Consider the following 20,482-nt stretch of genomic DNA (forward strand, 5'->3'; position numbering starts at 1 on the left):
TACAGTGAGAGCAACGCAACTTCCAACTTTATATGAATAAAGATCAACAACTATTTTTTGGAATGCAAAACTTCAGCCTCACCCCTGCCCAAAACGGGCCGCCATTCTCTTTGACCAATTAGATGCCAGCATTTTATGGGTTGAGTGTCCTATTTGTCTTCTTCTGACTATTTCCTGCTTTCAAAAGGGGGTCACTGACCCCATCTAAACACAAATGCTCTGTAAGGCTACACTTATTATTATTATTGCTACTTTTTATTATTCATCTTTTTATTCAGACCCTCTCCTATTCATATTCCAGTCTCTAATACAAATCAATGCATGGTTGCTAGGGTAATTTGGACCCTAGCAACCAGCTGCTGAATAAAAAGCTAAATAACTCAAATGCCACAAAGAATAAAAAATGAAAACCAATTGCAAATGGTCTCAGAATATCCCTCTCTACATCATACTAAAAGTTGATTTTAAAATCAACTGATTTTAAAATCAGTGCTGAGGAATAGATGGGCTGTTATAGTTTTAGGGTGTTGCAAAGAATCCTAATACCCGGCTTTGTACTTCCATTTAAAGGAGCGGTTCACCTTTAAGTTTACTTTTAGTATGTTATAGAATGGAGCTACTTTTCAATTGGCCTTCATTATTTATTTTCTACAGTTTTTCCATGATTTGCCTTCTTCTTTCAACACTTTCCAGCTTTCAAAAAGGGGGTCGCTGACCCCATCTAAAAAACAAATGCTCTGTAAGGCTACAAATATATTGTTATCGTTACTTTTTATTACTCCTCTTTCTATTCAGGCCCCTCCTATTCATATTCCAGACTCTTATTCAAATCAGTGCATGGTTGCTGGGGTAATGTGGACCCTAGCAACCAGATTGCAAACTGGAGAGCTGCTGAATCAAAAGCAAATAAGGGGCACGTTTACTAACATTGGGCATTAAATATCTGGAGTGATTTCTGGAGATGTTGCCCATGGCGACCGATCGGCAATTCGATTTAAACAAACGCCTATGAGTTAGAAAACAAAAGCAAAGATCTGATTGGTTGCTATTGGCAACATCTCCAGCTGTTTATCTCCAATGTTAGTAAACAGGCCGCTAGATGCAAAGACCGCAGGTAATAAAAAATGAAAGCCAATTGCAGATTGTCCCAGAATAATAGTCTCTACATCATACTAAGTTAATTTAAAGGTGAACAATCCCTTTAAACATTTTTCTTATTTTTTGAGGGGGGGATAGGAATGGGTGTCACTCAATCTGACAGGGGGCGGGGCTGCCAAGGCTGAAGAAGACACGCCTATAATCCGCATTCCAGTGGCAGCAGTCGTCCTATTGCGCTGTCCCGTGTGCGGCCACTAGGTGTCTCCCTTCTCCAGACGTTCAGTGTCCACTGTCCTCACATTCTTCTGCCTGAGACGTGATCACTATGTCAGCCGTCTCTAGGCTGCAATGACAGTTTCATCCCCCGAGCAACAGCAATCAGCGACCGAGCTCACCTCCAGCTGCCCGACCCCAAGCTGCCTGAGCCCAGCTGTGTCCGTCATGAGCCCCTGATACTGCAGCACTGGGACCTGTCAGCCAATGACTCGCAGCTTTCCGGATCTGTGACCCAGAGGAGGGGGGTTGATTCCCCTGGGGTAGATGTTTGCACCCCCAGTTATAAATGGTTTCGGCGGGGATCTGGACTGTGGGAGATGAGGGTCGGGGCTCCAGCTCAGCAGCAGCTCAGTGGTGCATTGGTTCTATAGGCAGAGCCTGGCAAGGGAGCCCAGGAGCAGCAGCTGAAATGCTATGGACAAGGTGGGCTTCTCTGCTCCTGTTTGTGGCTGTGATGGGAGCTGTGCTGATGCCTGTGAGAGCCTTGGGAGGTAAGTGATGGGGCCCCTGTATTCACCTGTATACACCTGTATAGGCCTGTCTCACTGCAGCATCCCCCCATCTGCCTCATTGCCACTGCTGATGCTTTATCCCCCTTTACTCTCATTTATCTGAGGCTACAGGGCATTAAGATGTAGAAATAGAAGCCCCTTGATGTCTTATTTATATCTCCTTATTAATCTCAGTGTGTCCCTCCTGCTGCTCCACTGCAGCTCCCACCGTAGGTTGATGGTGCATGCTGGGAATTGTAGTAGGCGATGGTGGTAGAAGCTGATCACAGAAGAATGGTGCAGGCTCTAAGGGCTGCATCTTATGTGCTCCTTTATAGCATGTTCCCTATACGGTATGGGACCTGTTATCCAGAATGCTCAGGACCCGGGGTTTTCCAGATAACGGAACTTTTTGTAATTTGGATCTTCATACCTTAAGTCTACTAGAAAATCATGTAAACATTAAATAAACCCAATAGGCTGGTTTTGCCTCCAATAAGAATTAATTATATCTTAGTTGGGATCAAGTACAAGCGACTGTTTTATTATTACAGAGAAAAAGGAAAACATTTTAAAAAATCTGGATAAAATTGAGTCTATGGGAAACGGCCTTACTGTAATTCGGAGCTTTCTGGATAATGGGTTTCTGGATAATGGATTTTTCTGTAATTTGGATCTTCATGCCTTAAGTCTACTAGAAAATCATGTAAACATTAAATAAACCCAATAGGCTGGTTTTGCTTCCAATAAGGATTAATTATATCTTAGACGGGATCAAGTACAAGCGACTGTTTTATTATTACAGAGAAAAAGAAAATCGTTATAAAAAAATCTGAACTATTTGGATAAAATTGAGTCTGTTGGAGACGGCCTTTCTGTAATTTGGAGCTTTCTGGATAACAGGTTTCCGGTAGGGATGGGCAAATGAATGCGGCAGGCATGGATTCGTGGCAAATTTCCACTGCCGGAAATAAATTTGCGAAACTGCCTGCAAAAAATTTAAAAAATTGTCGCGCGGATAAAACTTGTCACATGTCAAAATTATTCAGACGACCATTGACATTTGGACAAAATAGTCACGGATATAAAAATTGTTGTGCGTCAAAATATTTTTGACGCCCATTGACTTCAACTCTTTTCGCAAATTTTTTGCTTTCGCAAAAAATTTCAGAAAAACTGGACAGATTTGCCCATCACCAGTTTCCAGATAACGGATCCCATACCTCTATCAGTCATGGCACCCCTAGGTTTTTCCTCTCTGGTATAAATGTTGTTGCATGGCTTTGTAAGCACTTTAGGCAGCAGCACCGATGTGGTTAAAGGTCTTGCTGCATGCATAGGGTTAAATAAGTCTACATTTTGTGTTTCATATATATAGATAGATATATATATAGAGGTGAGAATGTCTGTCCCTATTCTATGGGGGGTATTAACTCCCCTGTGCCCAATGGGACCTCCCATGCTGAAACCCATTGCAGAGCAGAATGCCCACAGGAGGGGCTTATACACACACACACATATATATATATATATATATATATATATATATATATATATATATATATATATATATATATATAGATATATATATAGATATATATATAGAGATATAGTTATATATAGATATATATATATATATTTTGTATATAGTGGCACCTGATTTATTGATTATACAATTTAAGTACCAGGCAGGTGGAGGTGGGTCTGACCACAACTAAATGGATCTGCCCGTTTCCCATAGGCAGTGATTGGTGCCACTGGATAAACTGCCATGACTCGACCCAACCAATTAGATCTCTCTCCCATGTTTATAAAGGGTGATCATTGGGAAGTGTCAATGTTGCCTAAATGTCATGTGGTTGGATTTTGGACAAGAGGGGTATTATTATTCGGATATTTTCTATTGGTTTTAATTTAGTTGCGCTTTCTATTAGGGATGCACCGAATCCACTATTTTGGATTCTGCTGAACCCGAACCGAATCCTAATTAGCATATGCAAATTAGGGGAGGGAAATTTTTTACTTCCTTGTTTTGTGACGCGATTTCCCTCCCCGCCCCTAATCTGCATATGCAAATTAGAATTCAGTTCTGCCAGCAGAAGGATTCGGCCGAATCTGAATCCTGCTGAAAAAGGCCGAATCCCCAACTGAATCCTGGATTCGGTGCATCCCTACTTTCTATTGTACTCGAGTCTGTTAACGTTTGAATTCAGCCTATTCCAGCGCTGTGATTGGCTGTAGGCTGGTTCTGTACCGCTTTGGGTTTTGCACGTTGACACACAGAGGAACGAAATTATTACACCCAAGGTTACTGGATTCCTTGGAAAATCAGGGACACGTCTAAGAAATGCGAGCTCTTCAGCTGAAGCTCACACAATAGGCCTTAACTGAAACAGCACCTCTAGTGGTGCAGTCCTGGTGCAAACTATGGAGAATACTCATTTATACTAAGGAATATTTATGACTATACAGAAAATACTGCCCTGGCTGAAGGAGAGGACCTGCCTGAATGTCCCTTAAGGTGATATTTGGCCGAAATAGAGTTGCTCTTCTAGATACTCCTGGATGTCCAGCTTGAAGGTCAGTTGAAGCAAGAACTGAGATGAACACCTACTTGCTGCCCTACATATGATTGTTTAGGACCTGACCATATCTTGGACCTCAAAGGTGGGCAGATGCCAGAAAACCACTGCCCTAGACTGTAGAATGGGTTTGTAGGGAGCTAATTCAGTTGCCTTTGTAGTCATATATGTATCAAAGGCTTCTGTGGTTAAAGGGGTGGTTTACTGTTAAGGGGATACTGTCATGGGAAAACATGTTTTTTTTTTTCAAAATACATCACTTAATAGTGCTACTCCAGCAGAATTCTGCACTGAAATCCATTTTCAAAAGAGCAAACATATTTTTTTATATTTAATTTTGAAATCTGACACGGGGCTAGACATATTGTCAGTTTCCCAGCTGCCCCCAGTCATGTGACTCTCACTCTTTACTGCTGTACTGCAAGTTGGAGTGATATCACCCCCTCCCTATTCCCCCAGCAGCCCATCAGCAGAACAATGGGAAGGTAACCAGATAGCAACTCCCTAACACAAGATAACAGCTGCCTGGTAGATCTAAGAACAGCACTCAATAGTAAAATCCAGGTCCCACTGAGACACATTCAGTTACATTGAGTAGGAGAAACAACAGCCTACCAGAAAGCAGTTCCATCCTAAAGTGTTGGCTCTTTCTAAAAGCACATGACCAGGCAAAATGACCTGAGATGCACCTACACACCAATATTACACCTAAAAAAATACAGTTGTTGGTTCAGGAATGAAATTGTACACAGTAGAGTGAATTATTTGCAGTGTAAACAGTGCAAAATTACACAGAATCCCTTTAAGTTACATTTTAGTATATTATAGAAACCCCTATACCTAGCTACTTTGCAGTTGGTATTCATTTTATATTTTCTATAGTTTTTTTTAATGATTTGTTGTCTTCTTTAGACTCTTTCCAGCTTTCAAATGGAGGTCACTGACCCTGGCAACCAAGCACTTGCTTTGTGGGGTTACAAATTGTACTGCTAGTGATAGTTTTTGTGATTTATATTCCTATGCAGCCCTTCTGCTATTCATACTGCCATCTCTCATTCAAACCACTGGCTGGTTGCTAGGGTAAAGATGATCCTAGCAACCAGATAGCTGCTGAAATACCAAACTGGAGCACAGCTAAAGGGAAAAAGCTACATAACTGAAAAAGCATAAAAAAACAATTGTCTCCGAATAGCAATGTTTGCCAGGTTATGAAAGTTTGAACACATTTCTGTGGCTTTTATGTGTTGTTACAGTTTTGCTAATGAAGTTGAATTGCCCTTCTGCTGCAAGTCACAGTTTCCCCAAGAGAACTGCTTATCTTAAATTGTTACAAAAGTATCTAAGTGCACCTGCCACGTATTTTGGGCTCTCTGCCAACAGCCAATTAAGTTTTAGAAACTTTGTATCCTTTTCTGGCTGTTCAGTGCAGATCAAAGAGAAAGTCAGGATATTTCAGTAACAATCCGGGACTGCGGTTTAAGCTGTCAAAATCGGGACTGTCCCGCGGAAAGCGGGACAGTTGGGAGGTATGAATAGAGCCTGTATTCTGATTGTGGGTAACAGTAGTTCTGTTATCCCAAACTGTAATGAGGGCTTTATTAGCCTGCACTTTTGGTTGGGGAAAATATTTTTGCCCAGGAGGTGCAAAAAGGTTTGAGATCCCTGGTCTACATCATACTCAATTAAGACAGATCTTAGAAATACATGGTATGTGGGTGGGGATGTTGATCTTGAGCCATTTCTAGGTTCAAGGTGTTGGCTGGTTGTTATTATTCTGCCCATCTTAATTCTGGGCCTGTCTGGTATTCCAGGGAGTTGGATTCCTACCGTGAAGGGACTGACACCCTCTTGTGCCGGGCTCCCCGGTGTCTCCTGCGTGAGTCTAGAATTGGCACATTCGCTGCTCTGAAATCTTTGGGAAAGTTCTGTATTGTACCAAGTTGGAAGCTGCACAGGGGACACTCGGGAGCCGGGGTTTAAAGATGAGAGTGGCCTGCTCAGCATTAGGGTCTCTGGTGGGTGCCCCCTCTACGAATGGAAGTTTCCTCCTCAATTAAATGAGGGAAGAGGTGATAGCTGTTCCCTTATGAATCATGAGCTTGTGGTGAAGAGGTGAGACCCATATACATGAATGTATTTTTAGCTGCCCGTGTGACAGTCATACATTTTTTAGGAGAGGTTGCCTAGGGGCATAAATCACTTTATATTAAAACCACTGACAGAGGAGAGTCTGCAGGCGATCGAATGCCCAGGACACGCTCAGCACAATTGCATGCGGGTATGATACTGGCAGTGGCATTATACTGTCGATTTAACCATTTCCTCCTGAGGCATCCAGCCTTCCTAATAATCGTTCTCGTATTTCGGTCAGTTTCATTTTCTGGTGTACTGGCCCTTTAAGATAAAGTCTGTATCTGCCAAGCTGAGAGATAATGATCAGTTTGTGGGAAGTGAGAATCCCTGGTCAGCAGCCAATATACTAACCAAGTGCAGGAATGTACAGCCATCACTAAATAACCTGATTTATAGCAAGAGATAAGACTGAGCACCCAACTTACTAACACTGTCAGGGTAGGGCAACTGTCACTGCTGGTTGCCATGGCTCCCTGTTGGGAAACACTGTTGCTAGGAGACCTTAAAGTTTTGGGAAATTTACTAAAGCCCTTCAGTACACAATGCTTCTGACTGCCTTTCTTTTTCTGGTATGGGATCCATTATCTGGAAACCCACTATATAGAAAGTTCCGAATTACATAATAAAAGCTGTGTCCCATAGACTCCTTTTTATCCAAATAATCCAATTTTTCAAATAATTTCCTTTTTCTCTGTAATAATTAAACAGTACCTTGTAATTGATCCCAACTAAGATATAATTAATCCTTATTGGAGGCAGAACCAGCCTATTGGTAACTTAAAAAGCTGAAATTCCAATTTTTTCAATGGATAAAAAAGATATTCCTGAGCCCCCCTCTGTATGTACCTAGACTAAGGCTCCCATTAACGTATGCTTGTTTTCCCCCTTGGTCCCAGTTTATAGGATTACATACGCCCCGTGTAATTAGTACATACAATACTTATTTCTGTTTAGGCACCGGGAAAACAGATCTCTCTGGGGTGGCTGGGTTGTATAAATGGCTTCTTTGTCTTCATCAGCCCAAATCAAATACTTTTCAGAAGATTTTTAATTTCCTATTGCAATGGAACCGTTCCCTGATAAATACGCACTCACAGTTTGCTTAATGCTCGATAATTAGCAGAATGTTTAAAGGATTGGTTCACCTTTAAATTAACCTTTAGTATGGCGTAGACAGGGATATTGTGGGACAATTTACAATTGGTCTTTATGATTTAGCCTTTAGATCTGCTCTCTAGTTGGGAACTCCAGCAGCTTCGTGGTTACTAGGGTCCAGTTTACCTTAGCAACCAGACAACTGCTTCAACGAGAGACTGGGAGATGAATTGGAGGGGGCATGAACAGAAAGAGAAGTAATAAAAAGTAACAATAAGATTGAACAATAGTGCCAGGGTCAGTGAAAGCTAGAAGAGGTAAGAAAAGAACGCCAATAATTGGAAAATAATGAAAAAAATGAAGACCAATTGAAAAGTTGCCTAGAATAGGACATTCTAGTAAAGGAACAGTAACACTTACAAATTAAAATGTTTTAATGTAATGAAAATATCATGTAGTGTTGCCCTGCACTGGTAAAACTGATCTGTTTTCTTCAGAAACACTACTATAGTTCATATAAACAAGCTGCTGTGTGGCCATGGGGGCAGCCATTCAAGCACAGGATACACAGTAGATAACAGATAAGTACTACTATAGTTTATATAAACAAGCTGCTGTGTAGACATGGGGGCAGCCATTCAAGCACAGGATACACAGTAGATAACAGATAAGTACTACTATAGTTTATATAAACAAGCTGCTGTGTAGCCATGGGGGCAGCCATTCAAGCACAGGATACACAGTAGATAACAGATAAGTACTACTATAGTTTATATAAACAAGCTGCTGTGTAGCCATGGGGGCAGCCATTCAAGCACAGGATACACAGTAGATAACAGATAAGTACTACTATAGTTTATATAAACAAGCTGCTGTGTAGCCATGGAGGCAGCCATTCAAGCACAGGATACACAGTAGATAACAGATAAGTACTACTATAGTTTATATAAACAAGCTGCTGTGTAGCCATGGCAGATATTGAAAAAAGGCTATATGTCACAGGTTAAATAGTGGATAACAGATAACATTATGTTTTACAGAGCTTATTTGCTATCTGCTGTGTAACTTGAGCCTTTTCTCCTTTGAATGGCTGCCCCCATGGCTACACAGCAGTTTATTTATAGAAACAATAGTAGAGTTTCTGAAGCAAACACAGCAGTTTTACTGGTGCAGGGCAACATTACATTTTATTTTTATTACTTAAAAACAATTTCATTTTTTGATGTTACTGTTCCTTTAAGAGTTAACTTAAAGGGGAACTACCCCTTTAACTATAGGCTGCCGTCTTTACAGCCGTACTAAGGGACCCACCACATACCGCCCAACATTTTGGAAGTAAAAAGAGGGATAAAAAAAAAATTTCCGCACGTAGCGCAGCAATTTTTTTGACCACACCCCTTTCTGTGACCACACCCCCTAATTACCATGTTTGTTTTACAAAATTTGGCAGGTTATGAAAGTTTGAAAATATTTCTCCTTATCTTAACTGTGTTTTTGTGTCTCAAAATTGTTACAAAGTATCTTTTTTGCACCTGTTAGTTGTTCTGGGCTCTCTGCTAAAAGCCAATTGAGTGAGAAACTTTGTTTCTTTTTCTGGCTGTTCAGTGCAGAGAAAAGAGGGACTTTCCAGTACAAATGAGGGACTGCGGGTTGAGCTGTCAAAAGAGTGACTGTCCCTCCGAAAAAGGGACAGTTGGGAGGTATGCCACCATGATGTCCCTGCTTCTATGAACTGCCCGGGAGAATTGGCTTCCACCATGTTTGGCCACTTGAATTTGTGTTCCTGGCAATTGCTGACCAGGAGGATATTAGAACCAGAGACCCTGACACAAGTCAATCAGCCAGAGATGACAGTTGCCAACCCTGCCAGGAAGCTCTACCTATTTAATACACATTTGGGGGTTCAAGGCTGTTTTTTTTGGGGGGGGGGGGTCTCTTTGGTGCAGTTGGGGGCCATCTGCCTCTTCAAGTTAAAATTTAGTCGGCCTTCATACAGAATAGAGCAATGCTTAGAATATCCAAGCACAGAATAGGACCTGCTTGTATTTTAGTTATAGTTTCCCTTTAATTAAAGGATCTATTGATTCCAGGGGAAAGATTAATTTCCTGAACAATCTGTGCCCCTTCCCTTATTACTGCAGCATAGTGAGCTCATTGTGAAGCTTGGCCTCTGATTGGTTGGTGTCAGCTCCTCTGAGTCAAGGGGAATAGCATACACATTGCAAGGTTGCTTTACAGGGAGGGTTATATCCCCCCAAAACAGATGAGAGCAATATGGCTGCCAGCAGATAATATTGAACAACATTAGAGACAGCCGTTCTGCCATAAAGTATAAAGACCTTCATTCACAGGCCAAAGGCAATAAACTGTTCCTTCTAGATTGTCTGCTTAAAGGGAAAATACCCCTAAAAATAAAATATTGCCTTATGAAAGAAGCAAAATCCAGATCAGCTCCAGACAAGACTCCATTTCTCATACTACTTTGTACAATTCTTCCTGGCTCTGTTAATCACCTGGATTCTGCTTACTTTGTTTCAGTAGTCAGTCAATATTTGGTTTGAGCATCTTAAAGGGGTTATGCCCCTTTAAATGAACTTTTAGTATGATGTAGAGAGTGGTATTCTCAGTGCATTTGCAATTGTTTTCCATTTTTTATTATTTGTTTTTTTTTAGTTACTTAGGCTGATTATTCAGCAGCTCTCCAGTTTGCAATTTCGGCAGTCTGGTTTCTAAGGTCCAAATTACCCTAGCAACCGCGCATTGATTTCAATAAGAGACTGGACTATGAATAGGAGAAGGTCTGAATAGAAACATGAGTAATAAAATTTAGTAATAATAATAATAATTTTATATATATATATATATATATATATATATATATATATATATATATATATATATATATATATATATATATATATGGGATCTGTTATCTGTAAAACCATTATCCAGAAAGCTCCTAATTACAGGAAGCCTGTCTCCGTTAGATTCCATTTTATCCAAATAAAATCTTTTTAAAAATGATTTCCTTTTTCTCTGTAATAATAAAACAGTAGCTTGTACTTGATCCCAACTAAGATATAATTAATCCTTATTGGAAGCAAAACCAGCCTATTGGGTTTATTAACCGTTATATAATTAATTTGCACACTAGTTATTCCTATCCATCCTTTGGAAATAGAAATACCATTATAGGATTCGTTATCCAGAAACCCATTATCCAAAAAGCTATGATTTCCTTTTTCTCTGTAACCATAAAACAATAACTTGTACTTGATCCAAACTAATGTATAATTAATCCTTATTGGAAGCAAAAGCAGCCTATTGGGTTTATTTAATGTTTACATGATTTTCTAGTAGACATAAGGTGTGAAGATCCAAATTACAGAAAGATCCCTTAATCAGAAAGCCCCATGTACTGAGCATTCTGGATAACAGGTCCTATACCTGCACTGGAATTACTCTACATTCAAACCACTTTTGTAAATTCCTCCCTGGGACACAACTTTAAAGGAAGCAGGTAGAGTTGCCACCTTTTAGCCCGGTGGAGACCGGGCAGGGGGCGGGGCTGTGATGTGGAGGGGGCGGGCCGTGGTGTCAGGGTGGGGCTATGATTGGCCAATCACCATTGACGATCGTCGCGTCAGTCTTAGAAAATCCTGCCCGGTTTTTCTAATTTGGAAAATCGGCAGCCAGTTTTGACCAAGACAGCCCTTTAAATTACAGGGCTGTCCGGGTCAAAAACTGGACAAGTGGCAACTAGGGTTGCCACCTGGCCGGTAAAAATGATGCCTGATGTCAATGTTATAATTTGGAAAAAAGGCAAGAATATAGGAAGTTATTTTTTTCCAGAAAAGGTGGCAACCCTACCAGGAGGAATGGGTGGGGCAATTGGGACAGTGACAGTTTTGGGAGGCCCTAAAATAAGTTTGCTATGGGGCCTAGTAACAAAAAGAACAGGAAAGACATTGGTAGGGGCTTTACAATCAGGTGGAAGTTTAGTGAGTTGGGTGGGGAGAGGTGGAATGGGGAATCTATGGAAATCAGTATATCTATAAAGACAGTGAAGCAATGTTCTATGACACAATAAGCTGTTGATGTTGCTTTGGATGGAAACCCTACATAAATGAGCTTCATTTTCCCTTAAAGCAGAGCAGCTACGGTTTCCTATTTAAAAAAAAAAACATACCGTATAAATATTTCCCTCATATTTTCATTTGACAATGATAAAACGCATCCCGTGCGAGTGTATTGTCTGCCTTGTGATAACTCCTACCTTCATTCAAATATCCCACTATTCAAAGGCAGCACGATTTCCCCGTAACCATGGCGACACCTGCGTACAACCTAATAAGGGCTGGTTGTCGGAAAACTGAAGATATTGCTGTGAAATTTCAGTTAAATGGATAAAATAAAATCAGGGCACCATTGTATAGAGAGGGAGTTGAAGGGGTGTGCGAGTGTGAATGAATCCCCTGGGAGCGAGGCAATCAGCGCTGCATGTGTTAATGTGATAGGTGGGCGGTTATCGCATGCGGCAATGTTGTTATTGATCTTACAATGGGCGCCTCATTATATGATACACAGCTCTCAGTCTGGTCATATAGGAATGAGGGAGAACACATGATTCAACTATTGAGTTTGTAGAGTCAGTGACCCAGGCAGCTATAATCAGATTAACTCCAAGACTAGATTGTTAATTGTACGTCCAGTCATTCTAACCACTGATCACTTGGGCCAGTTGCCACAGCAACCAAATGTCAACCAGGAAGTAGCACCAGGAACAGGAAGTAGTAACAACAACTGCCCATTTGTAGTCTTCAATGCATTTACGACTAGAAAATCAGGGTGTTTTCGATGACTCAATAATTTGATTCTGTCCCCCTCTTTCGATCAGCTATGATGTAGACAATTTGAGTTGTTTAGCTTTTATTCAGCAGTTTGCAATTGCAACCATCTGGTTGCTAGGGTCTAAATTACCCTAGCAATCATGCACTGATTTAAATAACAGACTGGAATATGAATAGGAGAGGCCTGAATAGAAATATGAGTAATAAGACAGTAACAATAATTACATTTGTAGCCTTACAAAGCATTTGAAAGCTGGAAAGAGTCGGAAGAAGAAGGTCACTAATTCAAAAACTATAAAATAAAAAATTGAAAAGCTGCTTCGAATTATCCATTCTATAACATACTAAAAGTTACCCTAAGGGTCAGGACACATGCTCAGATTCGGGGAGATTAGTTGCCCGGCAACAAATCTCCTCTTCTTCTGGGCGACTAATCTCCCCGAACTGTCTGCTGCCTCCTAGAATGTAAATCGCTGGCAGGATGGCACTCAGATCGATTCTTTTTCGAGAAGAGGAAGAGGCGACTTATCTCCCGAATCTGAGCGTGTGCCCTGACCCTAAAGGTGAACTGCCCATTTAACTACACCCAAAAAGATTTTGCATAATGAAAAAAAAATGGAATTTAAATCAGGTGTTTTTCCGATGGTTTTAAAGGGGAACGAAAGCCATAGATAAATGGCAGTAACACTTTCTAGAACCACAGCAGCCTGATCTCCCCTAATTATTTCCCTGTTTTTTGTTTCCTGTTGAGAAAAAGTAGAACAGTACAGCCGCATTTTATACCAAGAACATACACTAAATTGCCCATGTGAAAAGGTGGCCATACGATAAAAGCTGCCGACAGACCGAGTCGGCAGCTTATTGGCCTGTGTATGGGGCCCCCCGACGGGCTTCCCCGATCGAGATCTAGCCGAAAGTCAGCCGGATCTCGATCGGATGAGACTAAAAATCTCGTCAATCTGTTCGTTGATGCGGTACCGCCCGTTACCATTTGTTAGGATCCGATCGTTGGGCCCTAGGGCCGATATTGCCCAATGTCGCCAAACGAGCGGATCTCTCCGTGTATGGCCACCTTAAGAACCCCTCCTGCACTCCTTTCCTTACCACTAACTCCAGTCCCAGATGCAGTAAAGAGTATAATTAGATACTAATAAACAGTACATTTAATTACTCAATATGATAAAATTGCAAACAGAATGGAATGCTTGTTTTTTCTCTGCGCAGCCTAATTTACCTGCATAAACAGTTTTCTGTGGTTTTGAGATCAATTCTATAGAAAAAGCAGCACTTCTCAGCCTGGGAATACACTGCCATTGAATGCTGTAGCTCTCCAGTAGTAAGTACAAAGGGGATATAATCTTAAAAATAACACTGATAAAAATCGATACAACTTTCCAATATACATTCAATAGGCATTTTCAATGAAAAGCAAAAATCTGGGGGTTTATTATCCCCTTTAATTACAGATGCAGCACGATTCTCCAAAAAGAATTTTCCTATCATGACTAGGACAGTTAAGCTGGCCATAGATGTTGAGATTTTTAAAGGATCCGATCCTCATCGTGAGACCCAGTTGCTGCTGCCCCCCCTCCCCCAGAAATTTGCTCTTAAAGTACCAGGAGCAACATTTTTGCTGCCCCTGGTACCTAGTGGGGCGCTGCCGCCTGAGGGGACAGCCTCAACTCGCCTCATTGGCGAAGCACCCCTGGTGAGACCACAATTTTCTTGGAACGATCGTGTGAATTGACCATCAACTAAAAAGACCAATTTGCCAGGAAAACAAAGGGGAGCTGCCTGCTTGGCCCTGCAAACATAGATAGATTGCACTGGGACCGACAAAGATTTTTTAACCTGGCTGATCAATTTCCTGACAGATGTCGGCCGAAAAATCGTAAGATGTGCGATCATTCGAATCCCACTATCTCACGATAATTTCGTTGGATTGGTGGGACTTCGCTAAAATTGGTAGTTCGGCGAGAAGAATCGTCGCGTCTATGGGGAGCTTTAGGGTTGACACTTTTTTTAGGGTTGACCCCATCCCTAAGTACAACTTAGGGATGGGCTAATTTGACCCGTTTTGTTTCGACAACAATTAGCCGCTGGCGAAATGTCGCAGACGCCCATTAAAGTTGGGCGGCGTCTTTTTTTTTTTTTGACGAATGCTGCCATACAAGTCTATGGGTCGTCATTTTTTCGTCTAAACGAGGGGAAAAAATTCGCCCATCCCTATTAAAGAGCGATATTCTGAAACAATTTGCAATTGGTTTTCATTTTTTATTATTTGTGGTTTTTGAGTTATTTAGCTTTTTATTCAGCTGCTCTCCAGTTGGCAATTTCAGCAGTCTGGTCGATAGGGTCCAAATGACCCTAGCAACCATGCACTGATTTGAATAAGAGACTGGAATATGAATAGGAGAGGCCTGAGTAGAAAGGTGAGTGATAAAATGTGTTTTTCATTTTTTATTTGTGGTTTTTTGAGTTATTTAGCTTTTTATTCAGCAGCTGTTTTTTTAGATGGGGTCAGTGACCCCCATTTTAAAGCTGCACATAATCAGAAGAAGAAGCAAATGATTAAAAAACGATAACAATGAAATATTGAAGACCAATTGCTTGCAATTAGCCATTGTATAACATACTAAAAGTTAACTTAAAGGTAAACCACCCCCTTAAAGTTTTCAGCCAAGTCTACTGCCAGTACAAGTCTGAGACCAGATCCACCTTAGATGAATTTCTCTTTCTCTCATGGGGAAGGTAATATCTCAGAGAATAATAATCTTAGTCCAGAGCTGACGTTTTTTGTAGATAATGCAGCGTTACTGTGGAAACTAAAAGGCGGTGACCGCAAGCATGGTCACATAGCAGAGAAATGTGTTTTTTTGTAAAAAGCTCCATAAAGCCATATTGGTTTACTCGTCCAGCCTTCTCCTCCGTCATTGTATTACATATACTACAACATTGTCCTATTAGTGAGGCCTCACAGCCAAATACACATGAGAGATGGGCATATTTTTAGGCCAGCCGTCTCTTTAAAACACTGTATAGTAAATTGAAAGTGACACATGGCTTGGCCCCCGGGAGTTCACATGTTCATATGCTCCGAGTCTATATATATATATAGATATATAGCTGGTACAATAAGTTCAGTAGATAAAATTCAGGATTTCTGTCCATAATCATGTTTAAGCTTTAGTTTTCCTTTAAACATTCTCTCCTTTATTTTTGCCTTTCTGTAATATCAGGCTTCTGTCAGTGATCAGTCTGCAAAAAAAAAAAAATCAATGCCTTGCTGCAATTTTCTGAAATGTCTTTGGGAAAGAAATATGTACATGCGTCAGACTGCAGAGCGCGCAGTTAATTAACCCTTTGTAACCACTGAGCTCTAACACTTATCAGCTGCTCCTTGATGTACAAAGATTTGCACGGCCAACGCTGATTCCCCATTTCAGTTGCAGAAGGGGGTCATTAACGCATTTCACCAGCTGAGCACAAGTGATCCCTGTTAGGGCTCTTACAGACGAGCGTTTTTACATGACGCATTACATTTTTTACAATGGGGCTGTACTCGCACAGGTGTGTGTAGGCGCCGAACACAGTTTTCCTGCGTTCGGCACCTACACGCACCTGTGTGAGTACAGCCCCATTGTAAAAAATGTAATGCGTCTATTCTTGCACTCCCCTGCAGCTGAACGCAGAAAAACGGAATGCAGGGGAGCGCAGGTAAAAACGCTCGTCTGTAAGAGCCCTACGTGATGTGCGGGTTGGGATTTCCCCGACCTGACCCTAACACAGTCTCTCTCTAAGGAAGGAACTCCACAATGCGTTTGGTGCCGACACGTCGCCATGCGACGAAAACGCATGTGACGTGTCGGATGTTGTGAAGAAACAGGAAGTGAAGGAGAAGACGCAGCTCGCAGCTTTTCATCCGACAGTCTGATAAATGTAGTTCTTACATGCGATTTTCCTTCACTTCCTTTTTCGTCACAACATCCGACACGTTGCATGCGTTTTCGTTGCATGGCAACGTGTCGGCACCAAACGCATTGTGGAGTTCCTCCCAAAGGGAGTTATTTTTTATTAAAGCAAATGGCAAAAACTCAAAAAATTTGAGTTTTTTTTACTATAAAATCCACATTTTTAGTGGGAAAAAAACCTTGAATTTTTTGGAATGTAATAAACCCCGAGGGTGTTAATAGTCCGAATTACTCCAACTCAGACCTGCTGAGTTCATGTAGAAGTCAAAGGGAGAAGTCCGAAGATATCCTGATCTGTGGAAAATTGAGATTTTGGATGTCAAATCCGATTTTATAAAGTTTTTTCTCGAACAGGAAATTTTCGGAAAAATGTATTGATAAATAAGGGGAAAAATCTGTGCGGATTTGGTGGGACTGTTTTACAGAAAATGATCAGAAATGTTCTGATTTTGATAAATAATGCCCTATGTGTGGGGTCACACGGGGTGGTATTTACGTTGCGATTTTAAAAACACACGGTCACACGTAAGTACGCCATTGAAACCTCATGCGCATTTTTCAGCCTGTAGTTTTCTTTTTCCCAACATGCATTTCTGTTTTTTCTCGTTCCCACAATTCCGCTCAGAAGAATTTTATCAAACTTTTGAGAAAAAATAGCCAAACGGAAAAGCGATTCCCATGCAAAATGTAGCCGGACTGATTGTAAATACGCGACCTAATTACGTCACCAGCAGACAACGCTGCATATACGTATATGCTATACGTATATGCTTAATACATCATGTGAGAGTTTGCCCTCCATATTGAAAATACACAGTGTATATCAGCAAAGTGCAGGGTCGGACTGGGCCAGCGGGACACCCGGTGGGCCCCGACCCTCATGGGCCCCTGCTGGCCCAGTGCCCCTCCCCCGGTCTCCGGGCCCCCCAAATAAACACACATATGTGTGCCGCACGTCGGTGTTCGCACATTCGCACCACAAGCCAGCGTTAACGCATGCACGCGGTGGTCTCGTAGGTAAGTAACCGCATGGGCCCCCCATGTCCAGTCCGACCCTGGCAAAGTGGATTTCCAAACCTGCACATTCAACAATATGGCGTTTCCTTGGTGTATTGGCGTTTCTGCTGAAAAACCCAAATACTGGCATCTCAATGTGGATGTTGACTTGCACACCCCCCAGTGAGATTTGCTATAGTGCATATTCCATTATTTTCAGTAGGGCTTCATTTTTAATTCGTATCAATGCTCGGCTGTGCGTTTTTTTTAAAAATGCAGCATAAAAACACTACACAAAAAAAGTTGCCCGATGGTTTCAAGTGCTTCTCCACCTGCTGAAAATCATGGAGTACAGCACTGTTATTCAAGGCTTATGTTCTGGGGGGTAACTAGAGTGTGCCGGGACCCCCCTGCAGAAACATTTTCAGAAGGGCCCAGCGCACTCTGATCCCCATCCTCCCGCCTACTTCCTGCCTCCACCCTTTTCCCGCCCAGACTCTGTCCACTCCCCGCCCACTCATGCACCCAGACTCCACCCACTAGCCACCCCGTGCCGACGCTCTCTCCTTCCCCACCGCAGATAAGAGAGCGGCTGGGGAAGGGGGGGGTTCTTTTTGGCTATAGCAGAAGACCCCTTTTCCCCAGGCCCCCCTGCGACTTCTATAGTTACGCCACTAATTATGCCCCCCTTCCAAACACTTTTTTCAATACATTTGTTTTTAGATTGTTCCCCAGAAATGAATACTTTTTTCAATAACTTCCCATTACTTATTTTTTCCAAAATCGAAGTATAAAGTTGAATGTTCGTGTCTCTGGTGTTTGAGTCTGGCAGCTCAGTAATTCAGGCGCAGACCCTGAACTGTTACAATTTTGCAACATTATGGGGCAGATTTATCAAAGGTCGAGGTCAATTTTCGAATGTTAAAAATTCGAATTTCAAGCTATTTTTTGCGTACTTCGACTAGGGAATAGTCCAAATTCGATTCGAATTTGAAAAAAAAAAATCGAAAGTTCGAATATCGAAATTTATCATGTACTGTCTCTTTAAAAATTTTGACTTCGACTATTGGCCATCGAATTCGATCGAAACAGACCTATTCGACCAAGAAGAATTTTTGACTTAATTTCGGTTGGTCTTTTTGAATTTGAATTTCGAAGTTTTTTCAGTTCCAAATTCGACCCTTGATAAATCTGCCCCTTAGTTGATCCATTTCTCAGCAGCATCTCTGGAGTATCAGCAACTATTGTATCAATTCTAACAGCTGCCTGTAATGAAACCCAGGGATTCTGCTCAGCAGGGACAAAGATAAGAAATGTATCAACTAAATGTATCAATTTAGAACAGTTTACAGGGTCGGTGACCCCTCTCCCAGAGCTGCTTCAGAAGGTGAAAAAAGTTGTGTTCTCTATCTTTGTGCCATGGGGCAGAGAAGGGGCGGATTGTGGAGCCGTGTGAATCCTACAAGTCTTCAAATGAAGGGCTGCTGTACAACATCAACGACTGATTTCATGAATTTTAAATGCAGCCTGTACATGTTGTTGTGTAAGTCAGTGCATCAGGCTTTAATATAGGAATCTAGTTTTATAGCCTGGCCCTAAGCTGATGCCCAAGCCTTCCCCTTTGATTCAGGGACTCCTTTTCATATGTTATACTTTACGTTGCAAGCATTATTATGCCATACCGGTATGGAAATCCATAATCCGAAAACCCATTATCCAGACAATTCTAAAGAACAGGAAGTCCATCTCCTATAGACTACATTTTATCCAATTAATGGGGCAACTAACAGGTATGGGATCCGTTATCCGGAAACCCGTTATCCAGAATGCCTAGATTTACGGAATACATAGAATGACCATTTCTAGGCAACTTTTCAAGTGGTCTTTATTATTTTTTTTTTATCATTTTATAGTTGTTTGTCTTTTTCTTCTGACTCTTTGCAGCTTTCTAATCTTTCTATTCAGGCCTTTCCTATTCGTATCCCAGTCTCTTATTCAAAACAGTGCATGGTTGCTAGGGGAGTTTGGACCCTAGCAACCAGATTATTGATACTGCAAACTGGAGAGCAGCTGAATAAAAAGCTAAATAACTCAAAATCCTTAAATAATAAAAAATGAAAACCAATAGCAAATTGTCTCAGAATATCACTCTCTACGTCATACTAACAGTTAATTTAAAGGCGAATAAACCCTTTAAATAAACCCAATAGGCTGGTTTTGCTTCCAATAAGGATTAATTATGTCTTAATTTGGTTCAAGTACAAGCGACTGTTTAATTATTACAGAGAAAAAGGAAATCATTTTTAATAATTTGAATGATTTGATTAAAATGGAGTCTACCGGAGATGGTCTTTCCGTAATCTGGAGCTTTCTGGATAATGGGTTTCTGGATAACGGATCCCACACCTGTATAAACTGGTTAGAACTCAGAACATGGTCTGTGCTATCATGGGGAAAGCAAAGCCTCATGTTGGAGTGATGCAGAATTAAAGGGCAACAGTCACATTAAAATTGTTTCCCCCACTGAGTTGCCTGTAATAAAGCACAGAATGTGCCTATGGGTTGCATTTATCACTGACGTGTATTGCATCTCCTGAAAAAACGTAGCATTCTCAGCCGTTGCTCACAATCCAATCACTGTCGCATATTTTACTCCGGTGACTGGCAATCCATATTAATAGTGTTTTTCATTCTCTAACTCAGATGCTTTTTCTAGTGATTTAGGGCTCTTACTCACTGGCGTTCTGACCTGCACTCCCCTGCGTTCCGTTTTTTGGCGTTCAGCCGCAGGGGAGCGCAGGAATAGACGCATGTCATTATTTCAAATGGGGCTGTACTCACTCAGGCACGTGTAGGCGCCGAACGCAGGTTGAGACGCAACATGCTGCATTTTTCCTGCGTTCGGCGCCTACACGCTCCTGAGAGGTCCCACTGAGACACATTCAGTTACATTGAGTAGGAGAAACGACAGCCTGCCAGAAAGCATTTCC

At 41.4% G+C, this 20,482-nt stretch overlaps 1 protein-coding gene across 2 annotated transcripts in view; it reads left to right on the top strand.

Moving 5' to 3' along the window:
* The first annotated feature begins 1,373 nt into the window (after positions 1-1,373).
* Positions 1,374-20,482, top strand: part of kiaa1549l.S (KIAA1549-like S homeolog) — an 84,898-nt gene continuing 65,789 nt past the window's right edge. The window contains exon 1 of one of the 2 annotated variants that reach the window (XM_041560903.1): positions 1,374-1,865. In XM_041560903.1, coding sequence (XP_041416837.1) covers positions 1,661-1,865 — 205 coding nt within the window. In that variant the 5' untranslated portion in view covers positions 1,374-1,660. The remainder of the gene's footprint in view (positions 1,866-20,482) is intronic. The other variant, XM_041560902.1, reaches the window with a different exon arrangement.

The sequence above is a fragment of the Xenopus laevis genome, chromosome 4S, assembly GCF_017654675.1.
Source record: "Xenopus laevis strain J_2021 chromosome 4S, Xenopus_laevis_v10.1, whole genome shotgun sequence".
Classification (NCBI taxonomy): Eukaryota; Metazoa; Chordata; class Amphibia; order Anura; family Pipidae; genus Xenopus; species Xenopus laevis.